An 18721-nucleotide genomic window follows, 5' to 3' on the forward strand; every position below is an offset into this window, starting at 1 on the left:
TTGTGAAAGGGTATGAATGAGGACTAGCGTGGGCGGTTGGCGGGCGACTTAAAGGCTTTAAGCCTGGGTGGCTATTTTGACCCGGTAGAGGAAGGAGAGAGAACGAGTGAGTTTGAGCACACCTGGGGTCCGAACTGATCACTCGGATCTCACTCTACCAAGGTTGTCAGCTAGCTGTTTGGGTAAGTTCTATTGTGGTTGTTGCTTTGTATTATTCTGTCCGTGTTTGTTGTGGGCGATCAATTTTGGAATTGGGGTCAAGGTGAGGTTGGTTTGTCAAGGAGATGTCGAATTCAGATCGGGACGAGCGTCAGTTGAGGCGGGCGGCTAGGATGGAGGAGAAGGTTCCAGCGACGTCTGCGGCTGCATCCCTAGTGGTAACCCCTCCTCGGTTCACTGTACCAAGTGGTGGTGCGACGTTGTTGGCTACGGGTGGTATGCCGGGTGCGGTTTCTACGCCGAGGGTGGAGAGGTCTTTGGGGACGCCAGGAGTGTTGGGGACGAGGTCTGTTGGGGCGCAGCGTTTGGCGATGGGGTACGGTGAGGGTCAAGCTGTAAGGGGAGTGTCGCCGATCATGGTCCAAGGTTCTAATGGGTTTGACGATGAGTCGGTAGACAGGGAGTTAGCACGGTTCCGTAGTCAGGGTGAAAGCTTGGGTTTGCAAGGGGCGACGTTGGCCCAGTTTGTGATGGCCCAAGTGCGCAGGGAGGCGGCCATCGTCGAGGAGAGAGTGGCGCAGGCGAAGTTGCGGAAGGAAGAGCGGCGACAACGCAAAGAGGAACGAGAACTTCAGGAGAAGAAAGAAGAAGCTCGACGCCAAGCAGAAGCAGCCCAGCGTAGGGAAGAGATAGAGGCCAGACGCCAGGAAGAAGAAGCCCGACGTAAAGAGGAACGTGAACTTCAGGAAAAGAAAGAAGAAGCTCGACGCAAGGAAGAAGAAGCTCGACGCAAGGAAGAAGAAGCCCGACGTAAAGAAGAACGTGAACTTCAGGAAAAGAAAGAAGAAGCTCGACGCAAGGAAGAAGAAGCTCGACGCAAGGAAGAAGAAGCCCGACGTAAAGAAGAACGTGAACTTCAGGAAAAGAAAGAAGAAGCTCGACGAAAGGAAGAAGAAGCTCGACGCAAGGAAGAAGAAGCCCGACGCAAGGATGAGGCGGCCCAAAGGAGAGAGGAACGGGAGTTCCAAGAAAGGAAAGAAGAAGCACGACGACAAGAGGAAGAAGTCCGGCGCAGAGATGAGGCAGAGCGACGCCAGGAGGAGCGTCGCATACGGGAAGAGGAACTGCAAGCAAGTGAGGCGAGGTGGAAAGAGGAGTTAGCTCTGCGCACAGGGGGGACTGAGAGAGAACCGAGTTTTGACAAATACCGGGTAAAGATGTCCTTCTGTGATGACTCTGTCAACATTGACGACTACCTCCTCCACTTCGAGCGAACAGCGACAACACACAGGTGGAGCAGGGCGACATGGGCAGGTCGATTAGCAGACCAATTGAAGGGTCGCGCAGAGAGAGCATATCTACGGATGACTCCCGAGGATGCCAGCGACTACGATATGCTCAAGGTTGCGCTGTTAGAAGAGTTCCATCATACTCCAGAACACTATCGCCGGGAATTCAGAAACATCACAAAGCAAGGGGACGAGAACTTTGTACAGTTTAGTCGTCGGCTGCAGACCCTGTTGGATCAATGGATAGCGATGTCACAGTGTGCGGGAGACTATGACCGGCTGTATGACCTGATCCTGAGAGAACAGTTGATGTCAAATTTCCGGGGTGAGCTGTTCCAGTACGTCAGCGATAAAAAGCCAGCTACAGCCAAGGAAGCGGCGGTGTTAGCGTTCACTCACTTGGAATCAAAACGGGACGCCAGATTGTTCAACGCAAAACGTAACATCGGGGGCCAAATGGACGAGGAGGAAAAGAAAAAGGAGAAGACTACAAGCAACGGGGGTACCAAGACCGGAGGGGGATCGGAGGAACAGGCAGAGCAGTCAGAGGGCCAAGTGAGGCCAGTAGAGGGCAGCAGGAACAAAAAGACGAACTGGAATCGGGAATACAACAATCGGGTGATATGTCATAGGTGCAAGAAGACGGGACACATTGCCAGGGAGTGTACCGCGAACGCCTGCATGACGACCGAGCAAGATGACCAGACGAGATCTTCCGAGCCGTCAGAGCCGTTGTGCCAAGACTGCGAGAAAATTCCATTTCGGCCGATGGGAAGGTGCAAGGTTAACGGGAGAGACGCAATCAGTCTACGTGATTCAGGGGCAGACAAGACCATGGTAAAGGCTGCATTTGTTAGGCCTGAAGATTACACCAACGGGACAGTGCACGTAGAGTTTGCCGACTTAGACTGCACAAAGACGTATCCCTTAGCATGGGTTGACGTAGAATCGCCGTACATCTGTGAGAGGATTCTTGCCATCGTGAACGACAACATCAGGCCTGACATTTTTCTGGGAAACCTGGCCCAGCTTACGAGCGGAGACTGGGTGGAAGTATCGATGTATCCCAGACGGGCGTTGTGTGCGGCAGTGACAACCAGAGCACAGGCTGAAGCAGGTACACGGCCGGTGAAACCGGTGGTGGTGGTGCAGATTGAAGGGCTGCAAGTGACTCCGGATCAGCTGAAAGTCTTGCAACAGGAAGATGAAACACTAGTGCGCGCAAAACGACTGGCGAAGGAAGGGAAACAGATACAAGCAGGAAAGGGCATGGTGGAGTTCAAGATGTCTCGTGGGATACTCAAGAGGGTTTATCGGGAGAAGAAATTGGAGTGTTCACAAATATGCGTTCCCAGATCCTTGAGGAAAGGACTACTCAAGTTCGCCCACGACACACCCATGGCAGGACATCTGGGCACCAAGAAGACCCGCGAACGTCTATGGGCAGATTTTTATTGGCCAGGCCTGTGCGAAGACGTGCGACGATACTGTCAGTCCTGCGACCGATGCCAAAAAGTCACGCCGAAGGGACGAGTTGCCAAAGTGCCGCTTGGGCAAATGCCTCTGCCCAATGTTCCATTTGAGAAGGTGGCGGTGGATTTGGTGGGGCCGATCAAGCCGGCAGCTGACAGTGGGGCGAGATTCATCCTGGTGATGGTGGACTATGCGACGCGCTACCCCGAGGCTGTGGCACTTAAGTCCATCGAGGCAGAGAAGGTGGCCGAAGCGCTGTGGACAATGTGGACGAGGTTGGGAATACCCAAGGAGGTCCTGTCGGACCAGGGTGGACAGTTCACCGGGGCCGTCATGCGAGAAGTTCACCGGTTGCTCGCCGTCAAGGGACGAACCACTACGCCGTACCATGCGCAATGCAACGGCTTGGTTGAAAGGTTTAATGGCACATTGAAAGCCATGATCAAGAAATTGTGTGTGGAGGACCCCAAGACATGGGATCGGTTTATCCCAGGTGTCTTGTTCGCATACAGGGAGGTTCCGCAGGAAAGTACTGGGTTCTCCCCATTCGAGTTGCTGTACGGCCGTACAGTGAGGGGACCTATGGCCATCTTGAGGGATCTCTGGACAAAAGAAGGAGAAGACGGGAAGGAAGCGCAGACCGCGTCCGAGTACGTGTTGAATCTCCGGGACCGAATAGAAGAAACATGCAAAATTGCCAGGGAACATCTGTGTGAGGAAGCCGTGCGCCAGAAGAAGCACTACGACCGTGGGGCCAAACGCCGAACCTTCGAGGCTGGAGATCGCGCTCTTCTACTCCTGCCTCTCAAGAAAAACAAGTTGGAGATGGCTTGGCGAGGACCCTACGTCGTGGAAGAAAGAGTGGGCGAGTGTGACTACCGCATCAGGATAGGGCCCAAGCAGAAATTGTTCCACGCCAACATGCTGAAGAAGTATGTGGAGCGGCCGGCAGCGATAGCAACGGTGTGTGTGGTGGATGAAGGGGAGGAGTGGGAAACAGTGCAGTCATCTCACGAAGACATTCCGTTGATACCCCTGACGTCAGAGGAAACGATCGAGGATGTGCACTTGGATCCAGAGACGCCAGAACTGCATATAGGGATCAAGGAAATCCTCAAGGACAACAAGGATGTCATCACTGATCTGCCACGGAGGACTTCGCTGGCAGAGTGTAGCATGCGGTTGGCGCATGACGAACCAGTTAGGGTCCGTCAGTTCCCCTTGCCATTCACGACGCGGGACATTATCGCCAAAGAAGTCGACGCGATGTTGAAGATGGGGGTCATCGAACCGTCGGTGTCCCCATACAGCTCTCCAATCGTGATCGTGGAGAAGAAAGACGGAAAAAAGAGGTTCTGCTCCGACTACCGCCGTTTGAACAAGATAGTGGAGTTTGACGCCGAACCTATGCCAAACATGGAGGCCATGTTCGCCAAGCTCAGCAAGGCGAAATATCTATCCAAGATAGATCTGGCAAAGGGATACTGGCAGATCCCTATGGCGGCAGAAGACAAGCCCAAGACCGCATTCACAACACCGCAGGGGTGTTACCAGTGGACGGTGATGCCGTTTGGGTTGAAGACGTCAGGAGCCATCTTTTCAAGGATGATGAGGAGTCTGTTGAGCCCTCTCGACATGATCGAGATCGACAATTTCATTGACGACATATTGGTGGCAACTGAAACCGTGGAGCGTCATTTGGAGTGTCTCAGAGCTTTATTCCAGCGGCTGCAGGAAGCATCGTTGTCAGCTCGACCATCCAAGTGTTACTTGGGGTTTAAACGCCTGGAGTACCTGGGACACATGGTGGGAAATGGAATGATTCAACCCGAGGAAGGGAAGATGGACAAGATAGCGAAGATGCCCAGGCCAACAACAAAGCGGCAGATCCGATCCTTCCTAGGACTAGCCGGATTCTACCGTCGATTTGTGCCGGGTTTTGCTGACATTGCACTTCCGCTGACAGACGCAACCAAGAAGTCACAGCCCAACAAGGTCATATGGACGAAGCCTATGCAGGTGGCCCTTGATACGCTGAAAGTGAAGTTATCCACAGAGCCGGTGTGCAAGCTGCCGGATTTCTCCGTACCTTTCACTCTTCGCACAGATGCATCCGGTGTTGGGTTGGGGGCGATGCTACTCCAAGACCAGGGGAACGGGATGCAGATGGTGGCCTGTGCGAGCAAAAAGTTGCTGCCAGCAGAGCGTAACTACAGTACCATCGAGCGCGAGTGCTTGGCGGTGGTGTGGGGGGTGCGGAAGTTTGGCCCGTACCTCTACGGAAAACCGTTCTGCATTCAGTCCGACCACAAACCCTTAGAGTACCTGGAGGGTTTGAAGGCGACTAACAAGAGGTTGATGAGGTGGGCGTTGGCTCTGCAACCCTACATGTATACCATCCAGGCGATTCCTGGAAGAGACAACGTGGGGGCCGACTTGCTCAGTCGCTCGGAAGAGTAACCAGGTGTGGGAAGCATTGAACCATCAAAATGGACTGATTTTGGTGGGCTGGATCATTTTTTTTGCAAGTCCATGGATGTCAGTAGAGTTGGGTAGTGTTTTCGTTCAGGGGGAGTTGTGGTTGGATTACACGTTTTAGGATTCCTGGCATTGGTCAGAGGTGTGTGATTTTTGGTTCAATACAGGGTGTTTTGTACTTGGGTGGGGGGTTTGTCACAAACTCTGCCCAAGTCCAGCCATGAATTATTTGTAATTCGTGCATGAGTTGGGTTTCGTGCGGTTTTGGCTCAGATGGGTGCCTATACAGTGACTCGGTGTGTGTCCGTGGCTATGGACAGCCAATCGCGGGAGTGTATTCACGCACGTGGGGTTGCGTGATGCGTGAACGAGTCACAGGCTCGAAGGTCACTGCTGTGTAAAACTGTGAAGAGAACGGATGGTTGATGTGAATGCTCTATCCGGCCGACCGGCGTGTTGATGTTTTATTCGACCCCGGAGACAAGTTGTGTTCCAGCTGTCTTGGTGTGGCTTCAAGGGTTCTACGGGTGGTCAGTCCTCGAACGGCAAGGTGTGGTGAAATTCTGTAGTTTTTCTCTCCTTCCGTGCTCAGGGTCAAAATTTGTTGGTTCGGTAGTGTTTGTGTATGAGAGAGTTTTAGTTTTTTAGTTTCCTGGGTTGGTGTCATTTTATGTGTAGGGTGTCGGGGGTAGAAAGGGGAGAGGGAAAATGGGAAACAAGGGAAAGGGGGTGGACAGTTTTTCATTGTGCAAGAAGTAGGAAGGACGAGAGAGGGAATCTAAATTTGAAGATAAATGGAGTCCCCTTGGCACAAAGGACCTGTGCTGAAATGGCTCAAGCACAAGAAGTGGGGAGAGCGAGTTGGCTGGTGGAAAGAAGAAAAGAGGTGTCAGCAGTTACTGCGAGTGAACTCATGTGTGGGAAGGATTTATTTTTATGGAGGGTGTATTTAAGGTAGAGAGCGTTAATTCCAGAGAATAGTCGTGTAGTAGTTGTTAGTGCGGAAATTTGGAGACGAGGTACGGGAGGTTTTAAACGGGAGTTCACTGTCAAGACAGAAGACGGGGGGTTGGTTGTAAATATGTGACGTCATCACGGTTAGAGAAAGAGGAAAGAACGAGGTGCCACTATGTAATATGACTTAAATTCATAAGGGGTAAGAGAAGTGGCGTTGTTTGTGAAGGGGCTGCTTGTAAATGGTTGGGTCAAATAATGAAATAGGAATTGTTTGATTATGGGGGCAGCCATGTTGTATTGACTTTGTGAAATGGGAGTTGTAAATACTTTGTACATTTATATTGATGATGGTGTCTTTACAATTGTATAAAAGTAAAGACTATAATTAGGTATTTAAGGGAGTGAAAATTGTAAGAATTATTACATAATTGGTCATGTTGGGACTCTGGTATTTTGATAATGATGTTGTGGTTAAAGTTAAATGGTAACTTTGACGAGATGGCCAGGGTGGTTAATTAAGTAGTTAATTATGGTAATTAATGAGTAATTAAGTAAAGAGGGGACTTTGAAAGTTGATGAGTATTGATAATTATGGGAAGTCTAATGAAGGAGATATTGTTGTTAGGAGAGTTAATTTGTGGACTTTGTGGGTAAGGGGAGATAATTGAAGTATTGTTGGGGAACAAGTAGTTATACTTGGCTTTGTTCCTACAACAGCGTTCAAGCATAGAAGCGTGGCTGTGGGCGAGTCCAAGCCAGGAGAGACGAACGACACAGGAGACAGCATGAGTTTCCGGGAGAAAGATGCTTCCGACTCGTTACCCGGGAGGAAGGCGTGTTGTTGGTGGAGTGTTTGACCACCGGTGTGTCGCAAGTGTGAGCTGTGGAGGTGAGGTGGCCCACCGTCAGTGAGTAAAGTGGTGGAAGGTGCTGGCATTCTATTGCCACGAGCAGTATGGGCACAAGAATATATTATGGCATCTGTGTGCCTCGAGTTATGCAGCTGTGGCTTCACTAAGCATTGTGACCTATAAGTGAATTTAAACATATTAAAGACATAAAGATTGTGCAAGTGGAAGATTCAACGGGACTAATCTGGAGTGTCTTTATTTTTTATGTTTTGTTTTGAGCGACGTTGATTTTTGTGGATCGGCGAGATGTGAACTGGACTTGGTTGTGAAACGTCATGATCATTACGCGCGAAGAGAAAATTATGTAGTGATATTGTAATTTGTTGCTATGAAGTAAGGTTGTTACGTGGTGAATTAATGTGAATGTGTTATTGATGAATTAATGTTCGTACCATTTATTGTGTTGAAATAAGTGGAAGATTCAACGGGACTAATCTGGAGTGTCTTTATTTTTTTATGTTTTGTTTTGAGCGACGTTGATTTTTGTGGATCGGCGAGATGTGAACTGGACTTGGTTGTGAAACGTCATGATCATTACGCGCGAAGAGAAAATTATGTAGTGATATTGTAATTTGTTGCTATGAAGTAAGGTTGTTACATTGTGGATTAATTTGAGTGTGTTAGTGATGACTTAATGTTCGTACCATTTATTGTGTTGAAATAAGTGGAAGATAATTGAGAGTCTTGTTATTTAAAGTTAAGTTAATTAGTATTATTGGTGGCTGGGCCTACTGGTTTCATGTGTAGCTGCGTTTGGCGTTGATCGTATGCATCAAGGTTGAAGGCAGTGTAGCAATAAACGTAGGTAGTCCCTATCACGAGGTATTAGTGTAAATGTAAGTTAGAAATAATAGTTAGTTAATAAATAACAGGGTTAATTGATTACTGTAGGTGAAGATAAGCGGATTTTGAGTTGAGATAGATTTATAAAGAGACTTCTTGACTTTTCGGGATCAGGGAATTAAGGTGGTAGGTGGTAATATTTAGGGATATTTACAGTTCTTTTAGTATCAAGTTATAAATTCTTATAGCCAATTTGTTTTGTTAAACTTTAAGATAATTCTTCCTACTTCATCTATCTTTGATTTTGAGCGATTGTGATTGGGTGTGAATGTGAATGCGGTGATGTCGTGTGTGTAAATAATAAACTTTGGTTTGAATGTTGCCTGGGTGTGGAGTCAGTGATTAGAGTAAGAGTGGTTGATTGTGTCTGAGTGTTTTGTACGATAAAAGGTATTCCTATACCTCTCCCAAAACTTAGGGGAGTTACACCGTCTTTTATGTACACACATTGTTTCGCTGAGGCACTCTGACGCTCTTTTGATGTTTAGAGTGGATTTGAGAAGCCCTTTGTCTTTGACAAAGTCTTTGTCTCATTGCCCGTGTTGCTGCGTCTTGTCTTTATTTGTGATTTATCTTTTATGTTGTTGTTGTTGTTGTTGTTGTTGTTGTTGTTGTTGTTGTTGTTGTTTTGCTTTGTTTTTGTCAACTAAGTCGTTCACGTACATTTAGCTAATGACGACAGCTGATCGAATCCCATCTACACTGAATGGTTGCCTTTCTTTAAGTTGAAATAGGTATGAACATTGTAGCGAGGTCTGATGCTGATCAGTTTAATGCGTTCTTTAAACTAAAAATCGAAGAATGAGAGTTAACTCCTTTTTCTCAAGAAAGAAACCGGTGTCGTTGTAAAAAAAAAAAAAGCGACTGACCCGATTGTTAACCATGGTACCATGAAGAGCCAACTCCATTTTGCGGGAGTAGGTTTATTGAGATTTTGTACAAGTAGACATGATGCGATTTTTACAAGTAGTCTGGGTGAGAATTCTCATGGGTGACACGACACGTGATCTGGTTTTATTCCTTGTCTCGCTAGTCCTCGAAACTGGCAGAGAGGGCGCTTTATAGGAACCAGCATAAGCAGGAAAAATATGCAGATCCTTCCGCGGTTAAAAACAGCTCAGACAGAGCAAGAAAGGGATGCATTTAAAAAAGAAACTACACAGACACTTTGAAGATCTTACTTTGCTCACCGTCATTGGTGGGGTGTGGTTTTTTTTTGCGTGCGTGTATGTATGTGTCTGTGTGTGTGTGTGTGTGTGTGTGTGTGTTTTCTCGCGTGCGTGCGTGCGTGCGTACGTGGATGCGTGGGTGGGTGAGAGTCTTCCTTATTTGGGGGGTGGGTCTTTTTATATTTAGTCAAGTTTTGACTAAATATTTTAACATCGAGGGGGAATCGAAACGAGGGTGTGGTGTATGTGTGTGTGTCTGTGCGTGTGTGTGTGTGTGTGTGTGTGTAGAGCGATTCAGACTAAACTACTGGACCGATCTTTATGAAATTTGACATGAGAGTTCCTGGGTATGAAATCCCCGAACATTTTTTTCATTTTTTTGATAAATGTCTTTGATGACGTCATATCCGGCTTTTCGTGAAAGTTGAGGCGGCACTGTCACGCCCTCATTTTTCTACCAAATTGGTTGAAATTTTGGTCAAGTAATCTTCGACGAAGCCCGGACTTCGGTATTGCATTTCAGCGTGGTGGCTTAAAATTAATTAATGACTTTGGTCATTAAAAATCGGAAAATTGTAAAAAAAAAAATGAAAATTTATAAAACGATCCAAATTTACGTTTATCTTATTCTCCATCATTTGCTGATTCCAAAAACATATAAATATGTTATATTCGGATTAAAAACAAGCTCTGAAAATTAAATATATAAAAATTATTATCAAAATTAAATTGTCCAAATCAATTTAAAAACACTTTCATCTTATTCCTTGTCGGTTCCTGATTCCAAAAACATATACATATGATATGTTTAGATTAAAAACACGCTCAGAAAGTTAAAACAAAGAGAGGTACAGAAAAGCGTGCTATCCTTCTTAGCGCAACTACTACCCCGCTCTTCTTGTCAATTTCACTGCCTTTGCCATGAGCGGTGGACTGACGATGCTACGAGTATACGGTCTTGCTGCGTTGCGTTGCGTTCAGTTTCATTCTGTGAGTTCGACAGCTACTTGACTAAATGTTGTATTTTCGCCTTACGCGACTTGTTTCTTTCTTTTTTTGCATCCGAAGTTTTTCTGGGTTATCCAGACAAACTAGATTTCAAGGACACGTTTGGACAATCAGGACACTCCGCGAAGAATGCGGTCTCAAGAAGAAAAGAAGGCCTGGGTTAAAAGCCTGACGTAGGACTAGTTAGCGCTCAGCGGGACAATACGACTTTGAACCGGAGAGTGATCTCAACAAACGTTGGAGAGGAAGAAACCCAGACGGTTCTTAGGACCGACACAATAGTAGATAGGTGACGAGCAACTGGGATATAGGGGGAATAAGACACTCTAATAGACAATATTCGGAAGTAACTCTGTCGGAGTTTGTGTTTACTGCGGAAAAGTTACGCCCCTTTGAAACAAGGTTTTTGTTTTTGTTTTTTGTGGGTTTTTTTTTCTCTCTCTCTCTCTCTCTCTCTTTCCACAAAAGGGAAGAGAGGGCAGGGGAGGAGAGTATTGCGGAAACGATCCGACAGCACAAACAGCTCAGCACGCGAAGTTTCTGTTTATCAAACAGAATAGCTATCTCCGCTGATGCCCGGTCCCGACCCAGCACGACAGCATGCAAACGTGTAATTCCTTCTTTTGCTTGTCTGTACCTTTCCAAGGTTCAGCCCTCTTTTTTCTATTTTTTTTTTTCCATTACCCGCGTTCTGTGATTTTTTTATTTTTTATTTTGTTGTTTTAATCATTCCCTTTTTGTCCCTTCTCCCTCAATTGACTGATTTTAATCACTATCGTTCCAATCAACGTTGGCAACTGATGTAGGTCGTGGCGACCTTAGAGCGTGGCGACCTTAGAGGCGGCCTCGTTCGAAGTATACAGTCTGACGAACCTGAGAATGAAACTTGAAGTCTTTGAATTTCAATTAAAAGAGTGAGACAGGTTGGCGACACGAATGATTAAAGCATTTGGTCCAGATTAGCTCCGTTGGTTGCCTAGTATTTTGGAAAGTGAAAAGTTTGCAAATAAGTTCACACTTCTTTTTTTTTTAACGAATTAGTGTATTTTGGTGCTCTCTCCCTCTCTCTGTCTCTGTCTGTCTCTTTCTCACTCACTCACACACACATACATACACACACACAAACACACACACACACAAACACATACATACACACACACAAACACATACATACACACACACAAACACACACACAAACACATACATACACACACACAAACACACACACACACAAACACACACGTACACACAGACACAGACACACACATACACACACAAACACACGTACACACAGACACAGACACACACACATACATACACACACACAAACACACACACACACAAACACACACGTACACACAGACACACACACACACATACACACACAGACACACACAGACAGACAGACACACACACACATACATACACACACACACACACACACATTTTGAAACCCACTCATCGTTTACTCAAGACTGCCCTGTGGTTTTTGAGTCACTTGAGAAAAAGTGACTCTATGTAATCGGTCAGTGTTAGTCTGTCCGGCCGGCCGGCCGGCCGGCCGTCCGTAGACACCACCTTAACGTTGGACTTTTCTCGGAAACTATCAAAGCGATCGGGCTCATATTTTGTTTAGTCGTGACCTCCAATGACCTCTACACTTTAACGATGGTTTCGTTGACCTTTGACCTTTTTCAAGGTCACAGGTCAGCGTCAAAGGAAAAATTAGACATTTTATATCTTTGACAAAGTTCATCGGATGTGATTGAAACTTTGTAGGATTATTCTTTACATCAAAGTATTTACATCTGTAGCCTTTTACGAACGTTATCAGAAAAACAAGGGAGATAACTAGCCTTTTCTGTTCGGCAACACACAACTTAACGTTGGGCTTTTCTCGGAAACTATAAAAGTGACCGGGCTCAAATTTTATGTGAACGTGACTCATTGTGTTGTGAATAGCAATTTCTTCCTGTCCATCTGATGCCTCATATAATATTCAGAACTGCGAAAGTGACTCGATCGAGCGTTTGCTCTTCTTGTTTAAAGTAATTGTAATATCTACATCATCTCATTAAGTTTACATCAACTCAGTTACGAAGTCGTGTGTGCAAGTCGATGTACCATACCTACGCCAGAAAGAGCTCCCTGCAGTCTGTTTTGTCACTAAATATATATACGGGCGCGAAGGATTGACGGTTATGAAAATCATTTCATTTTGTTCCGCTGCTCTGTTGACTTAGGGTAATGTCGGTTGGGCTTTGGCAGTGAGGCGGTCTGGGCAGCGGGGTGGGAGGTGCGGGGGGTGGTGGGGGGGACATATTCCCGTGGTATCATTGATTGAATGGTTGAATGCTGTGGTCAAAGCCAAAAGTCGGCTGCGCGTTATGAGGATCTATGTGCTCACATTAATTTTTGGAACGGGGTGGGGGTGGCGAAAGGAGTGAGGGGTGGGAGTGGGACTAATTTGGTGTCAATGAATATGTGGTTTGATATTTTTGTCAAAGCCAAGACTCGACTGCATTTCAAATAGATGCCCATCATGTGTTATTGTTGCTTTTTTTCCCTAGTAATGATGCTCTTGGTTGTGTATTTACTTCTCAAGTCCTAAGCTCAAAGCCTCTGAAAATTGAAATGATCAATCCACTGATTAATACAATAAATTATCCATTCTCCCATTCTCCCATTCTTCGAAAAGCACATGACGTACCGCAAAGTCGAACACAAAGAGATCAAGTAGAACATTACAAAAACAGACCAGGGCACGATTGAACGAAAAAATCAACGATTTTCTTTTCTACGCCAAGAAAACTGCAAACGACGACGAAACTTGATCATGCGGACAAACTGCGATAATAACCACAAAGGGCTCTTTGTTTATTGAACAGAATGATTTTATTTTTATTTTTATTTTTGTGTTTGCACATCTGTTATGAAAAAGCTTTGAAGGACTGTATGCGTGCTTTCTCTGAGGCAGTGATTTCGTGTGCTCTCCTTATTGCTGCAGATTGTGAAGAAACTTCACCGGCGAAAAAAAAAGTAAAGTCAGGATCGAAACTTATGTTTTTCTCACTCAATCACGCTCTTTCTTACTTTCTTTCTGTCTTTCTTTCTTTATTTATTTCTTCCTTTCTTATTTCCTTTCTTTTTTTATAATTTTTTATTATCATATTAGTTGTTTATTTGGTCGGTTAGTTGTTTGGATGGTTTGTATGATTTTGTTTGTTTGCTGTTTTGTTTGTTTGTTGTTTGTCTTTTTATGTGTGTCCTTTTTTTCTATTTCCTTCCTTGTTCTTTCTGCAATTAAAGAAACATAAAATGCAATTTGCGATTTGATACCGATGTTTGAATGAAGAATGTTTGAGCGGCCTTTTTTTCTTTAAAAAAAAACAACCTGTTCTTCTCTGTTTCACGCGCATTGGATTGAAGCGAAATTCGTAAATTGCATACTTAATTGTAATCTGACCCGTATTCCACGTGGTTGGAGCGGGTTCAGATAAGGCCAGTCTGATTTACCTTCTTCTCCTTTTTATCTGTGATTTCTGTTAGATTAGGCACGTCTGCCAGTTTGGGAAAGCTAAGAGTATTTGATAATGCTGAGGTGTGAAAATCCCGTAACGCGCATGCGAATCGGTTTAAATTCGGCGTGGAACAAAGCCCGTTCTGTTACTAGAATAGAACTTGTCACACTGCAGAAAAATACGGAAGAGGATAATATAAACGCCCCCACATTTCAGCTAAAAACAAAATGTCTCTTCTGCGTATACAGAAAAGGTAACGACTTCTTAGAACAAAAACAAAAACTATCCACGACAAAGAGAAACAAAAAAAAGTGTTTTACTTCCAGAGAACCTGATTGTTTTGCGTCCCTTTGACATTTACTTCGTAAGGTTGCACCGCGCGCTGGGAGAACTTTCCTTTTCTGTGCGCAGGCCGCCCAACGCATTTATTTAGTCATTACGTGTCTAAACGTGTCTAAATTAGTTCCCTTGGCGGAACAAACGGAGTCAGGAGTTCTCTCCCTTGATAGTTAATTATATAAACTGCGAGCGTTGGCCCCCGCCTTTTCAACCAGTCTTGGAAGAAAAAGTTAGTGACGGGCAAAGGTCAATTATCTGCTCCTTTTTTTTTCTTTTTCTTTTTAATCTAACTCGCATGCCTCAACTAATTTTGTTTGCTGGCACTTTGGTTTCGTACTCTATTGTTTACGGTTTGGAAAGGAGTATCTTCATTACTGTGATTCTCTTTATAGAAACCATTTTTCTGATCGTACAGGTCCAGAAATAGCATAGCGTGCCATGTATTCTTTTAAATTAAACAAACATGCGATGGCTTCTTCAAACACACGTTGCCAACATGTGCAAATGAATTAGAAAACGTTCTTTGATTGCAACTCCACTTCTGGTACCCACCCCCTTTAATTGCATGAAAAAGATTCATAATGTTCATGAGATTTAGACTGGTCTTTTTGTGAAAGATGAGCGGTTTTCTTATCTTTTCTATTCACACTGTGATATTTCTGAATGGTATCAATACGTTTAAATCTGGAAGTTCTAAACAGATAAGAGCATAACTACAAACATGAACGATGACCTGCAATAACCCTAAGAGACCTTAACCAATCAATAATGAATCATATGTTTTTATCAATTCCGGACAATTGCCCCCCGTTCGTGAAAACATGCATGTAAATGTCCCAATCGCTTCTTGTGTTACAGATTTTATCAGAATTTCTGCCTCCTTTGATTTGTGGAGGAGTCTGTTTATTGCACTTAATTCGTTAATCATATATAGAAGAACAGATATCAGCCTCCGCCTACTGCAGCGGGATTCCCACACTGCTTTCATTCTAAATTGAGCTGTTTCCCTCTCGGGAGAGTTTATGATGAAATTGTCCATTTGTTCCACGTCAAAATGATAATTCCCAGTTGTTTCGTGTCAGTACGGGCCACTGAACGACCAGATTTGTCGTCTGTTTCAATGTTACAATAGCAAGATCTAGATCAGCACTTTTTAGGAGGTGTACGGGAACGTGTACGTGTAGCGTCATCAAATCTAGGTTTTACGTCACGCCTTTGCCAAGATCTGCAGTCTTGGTGGTAGCAAAACAACGTATGCATTTGGAACATTGGAGAAAAAAGTGAGTCACGGGTGACGCAATATCTACACGTACACGTACAGGTCTTTGCTACACGTTCGAACATCTAGAACACTGTAATATGAGTAGAGTTTGACGCGCCTGATCAAGGCCCAAGCACAGAAAATGTCCCAACAAAATATCCTTGGGGCGTGATAGAAACAGCATTGTCCACTAAATGTAAACGACCAACAGATTTTTTGTAAAGATTTTTGTTGTTAGATCTTCAAACATTGTGATTGAAAGAACTGTATCATTGTAAGCTGTTGTTCCATTGTTTGGCTAGATATTGAAAAGTGGCAAGTTGCTTTTGAGCCTGGTAAACGCAAATGCAAAAATGTTTCGAGGATGAAGTTTGTCTCGGTGACTTTGTCATCACGAGCAGTAGAAAATCACATCTAAGGTCCCTGCCAGAATGTAGTTTGACCTGACCTCATTTACATGATATACACACGTGTGAATAGATGGTTTCATTATTTATCACGTGGGTGGTCTCTCTTGCGTATGTGGGACATCCGCAGTATTGCACAGCGCTGCTACAGGCGGACACTATCCCTGTAAAACAATTTTATCCCAGTAGCCTAAACAACCCCTAGATTGTCGATCTTAACCGATTTCTCTTCAACTGAAGCTGCTTTGTTGGGTCAAGTTTCTGGGCTTTAAAACGGAGTTTCTCCGAACTTGGGAACGAATTAATTTTAACGCACTTCTCCCTTTGAAGCCGATCTCTCGGATTCTAGTAGGTCACTCGTGGGGCATTGATCGTTTAAGACTCTTTGAAGACTGAATTTGCAGAGAGTTGTCCGTTCAGTGTGTAATGTTTGTGGAATGGGGAAAGCTTTCTCGGCAACGAAATGAGAGTCTGGTTTTCGCATTTGTTTGAGGATATTTTCCAGGACCGGATTTAGTGTTGCCTCATTCTGCTTCGGGGTCCAGTGTTTTTTATAGGCTTCTCTGTATCTGCCTCTCTCTCTTCGCTCTTTGTCTCTGTCTCTCTCTTTGCTCTCTCTCTCTCTCTCGCTCTTTTTTCTTCCACGCTCTCTCTCTCTCTCTCTCTCTCTCTCTCTCTCTCTCTCTCTCTCTCTCTCTCTCTCTCTCTCTCTTTCTCCTCCCTCTCTCCCCCTTTCTTACAAATCCCCACACTACTCCAACACTACCTCTTCACACACACACATTTTAACAAAAAAAAGCAGGACATGTGGCTAACGACAGGAGGTGGGGGTAAGGGGTGGCGGGGGGGGGGGGTCGTTGGGGGTTCTGCAACAGGCAATGGCATTTTTGACTGCAGTCAACTGCCATTAGTTTCTGTGCAGCCCCCCATCAACAATAACATTTGGGATTCATTTTCGTGCATATCTTGCCAGGGATTTGTTGTTCACCCTCTAGACAATCTCTGAAGCCAGTCCCACGGGAAGTCTACCGTTTCTGTGTGAAATATAATTGCTCTCGTTTAGGGTGGCGTTGTTTTGTTTTGTTGTTTTTTGCTACGCAAGCGTTACGTGTCACTGTCAAAGTTAGTGTTGTAGCACGTGCTGCTTTGCACGATGTTGCGTTAAGTGGCGCTGAAAAGGGCTGTTGCAGGTGGTGTTTTTTGTTTTGGTTTGTTTCTTCTTTTATTTTATGCGTATTTTGTGAGGGCAATAACTACAAGGGGTTGTTTTTTTTCTCATTGTTGTGTGAGTTTTTATCTTGTATACAACCTGTTTGGTCGTTCCACCCCTTCTCCTTCTTGTTGTTGTGGTTGTTTCGTTTTGTTTTCTATATGTCACTCTTCTGTTTCTGCTCTCTCTCTCTCTCTCTCTCTCTCTCTCTCTCTCTCTCTCTCTCTCTCTCTGTCTCTCTCTCTCGCTCTCTCTCTCGCGCTCTCTCTCTCTCTCTCTCTCTCTCTGTCTCTCTCTCTCTCTCTCTGTCTCTCTCTCTCTCTCTCTCTCTCTCTCTCTCTCTCTCTCTCTCTCTCTCTCTCTCTCTCTCTCTTTCTCTCTCTCTCTCCCCGTTGTCAGTACTCTGACAAATACTATGATCCTTCTTACATGTAATCGTGTAGACCATTGACCTTGCTGCCCATGTAGCATCTCCATCGCAGGTCGGGATGCCAGCATGTCATGGTATTGCAGGATGTGATCCATTTCCTGAGCTAATCAAATCACACGTTGTGGTTTTGTACCCCCATGGGGTTTCTTGAAATAAAATATTTGCCATTTGCCTTGTATGCATGTTAGGGGAGAAAATGTGTTTGTGGGGTTAAGTTTTGACATTGACCGCCCTCCGAAAATAGAGATGGACATCTGTGTAACTGCTTTACAATAACTTGATCTTTGTTTACGCCGGGAACGCAGAAGAAGAAGAAGAAGATCTTTGTTTACGACCCGTGTAAATCCACCGTTTATGGCGCGAGCTTAGTCCATCCTCTTGTGGATTACTTGCTTTCTTGCTTGATCGGTCGATGAACCTGTTTGGTTTTTTTTTATTTTTTTGTTTATGTGTGTGTTTGTTTTATTAATGCATTGAACATCGCTTTGCTTGTTTGTTTTTGTACAATTGATGGATGGATGGATGGATGGATGGATGGATGGAAGGATGGATGGATGGATGGATGGATGGAAGGATGGATGGATGGATGGATGGATGGATTATTGCATTCTCTAACCGCAAGCGGGTCATAACCACTTGCTGAACTTCATTCTATACACAATACACACTATAGGTCATCAACTAACCACACTTTCCTCTCTTTTCGTGTCTTTGCAGAAAGTGTCAGTGTTCGTCTCAGTGCTGACGCTGACCGCCATCTCCATCGAGCGGTGGATGGCCATCTGCCAGCCCTTCATGTTCCGTCAGACAACGGTGCGCGCTCGGCGCATCATCGGCGTCGTGTGGCTCATCTCTCTGTCCTGCGCCGTGCCGGACCTCGTGGGGATGACCCTCCACGCCATGCCCCACGGCCTCATGTGTCAGCCCAGCTGGTCGCACGAGGCCGAGGAGCTGCACATCCTCCTTATCTTCGTCTTCTTCTACCTGGTTCCCTTGGTGATCATGACCTTCACCTACGTGCGCGTGGCCCTGTGCCTGTGGCGCAGCGGGTCCATGGGCGACAATGATGGTGAGTTGTGGTTGGGGTGGTTGAGTCAAGTTTTTGTTGATGTGTGTTGTGTTAGGTTATGTTAGGGTACGTTATCTTATTTTATCTCGTATCACATTGTCTCATACACTATTATATCATCTGATCTTATCTCATCTAATATCATCTCACCTCACCTCATCTCATCTCATACCGGCACGGTTGGCCTAATGGTAAGG

The 18721-nt window shown here is 45.1% G+C and overlaps 1 protein-coding gene across 1 annotated transcript in view; it reads left to right on the forward strand.

Moving 5' to 3' along the window:
• LOC138965957 (orexin receptor type 2-like) overlaps positions 1-18721 on the forward strand; it is a 247829-nt gene that overhangs the window by 216190 nt on the left and 12918 nt on the right. The window contains exon 2 of the mRNA XM_070338041.1: positions 18173-18524. Coding sequence (XP_070194142.1) covers positions 18173-18524 — 352 coding nt within the window. The remainder of the gene's footprint in view (positions 1-18172; positions 18525-18721) is intronic.

The sequence above is a fragment of the Littorina saxatilis genome, linkage group LG5, assembly GCF_037325665.1.
Source record: "Littorina saxatilis isolate snail1 linkage group LG5, US_GU_Lsax_2.0, whole genome shotgun sequence".
NCBI classification, from domain to species: Eukaryota; Metazoa; Mollusca; class Gastropoda; order Littorinimorpha; family Littorinidae; genus Littorina; species Littorina saxatilis.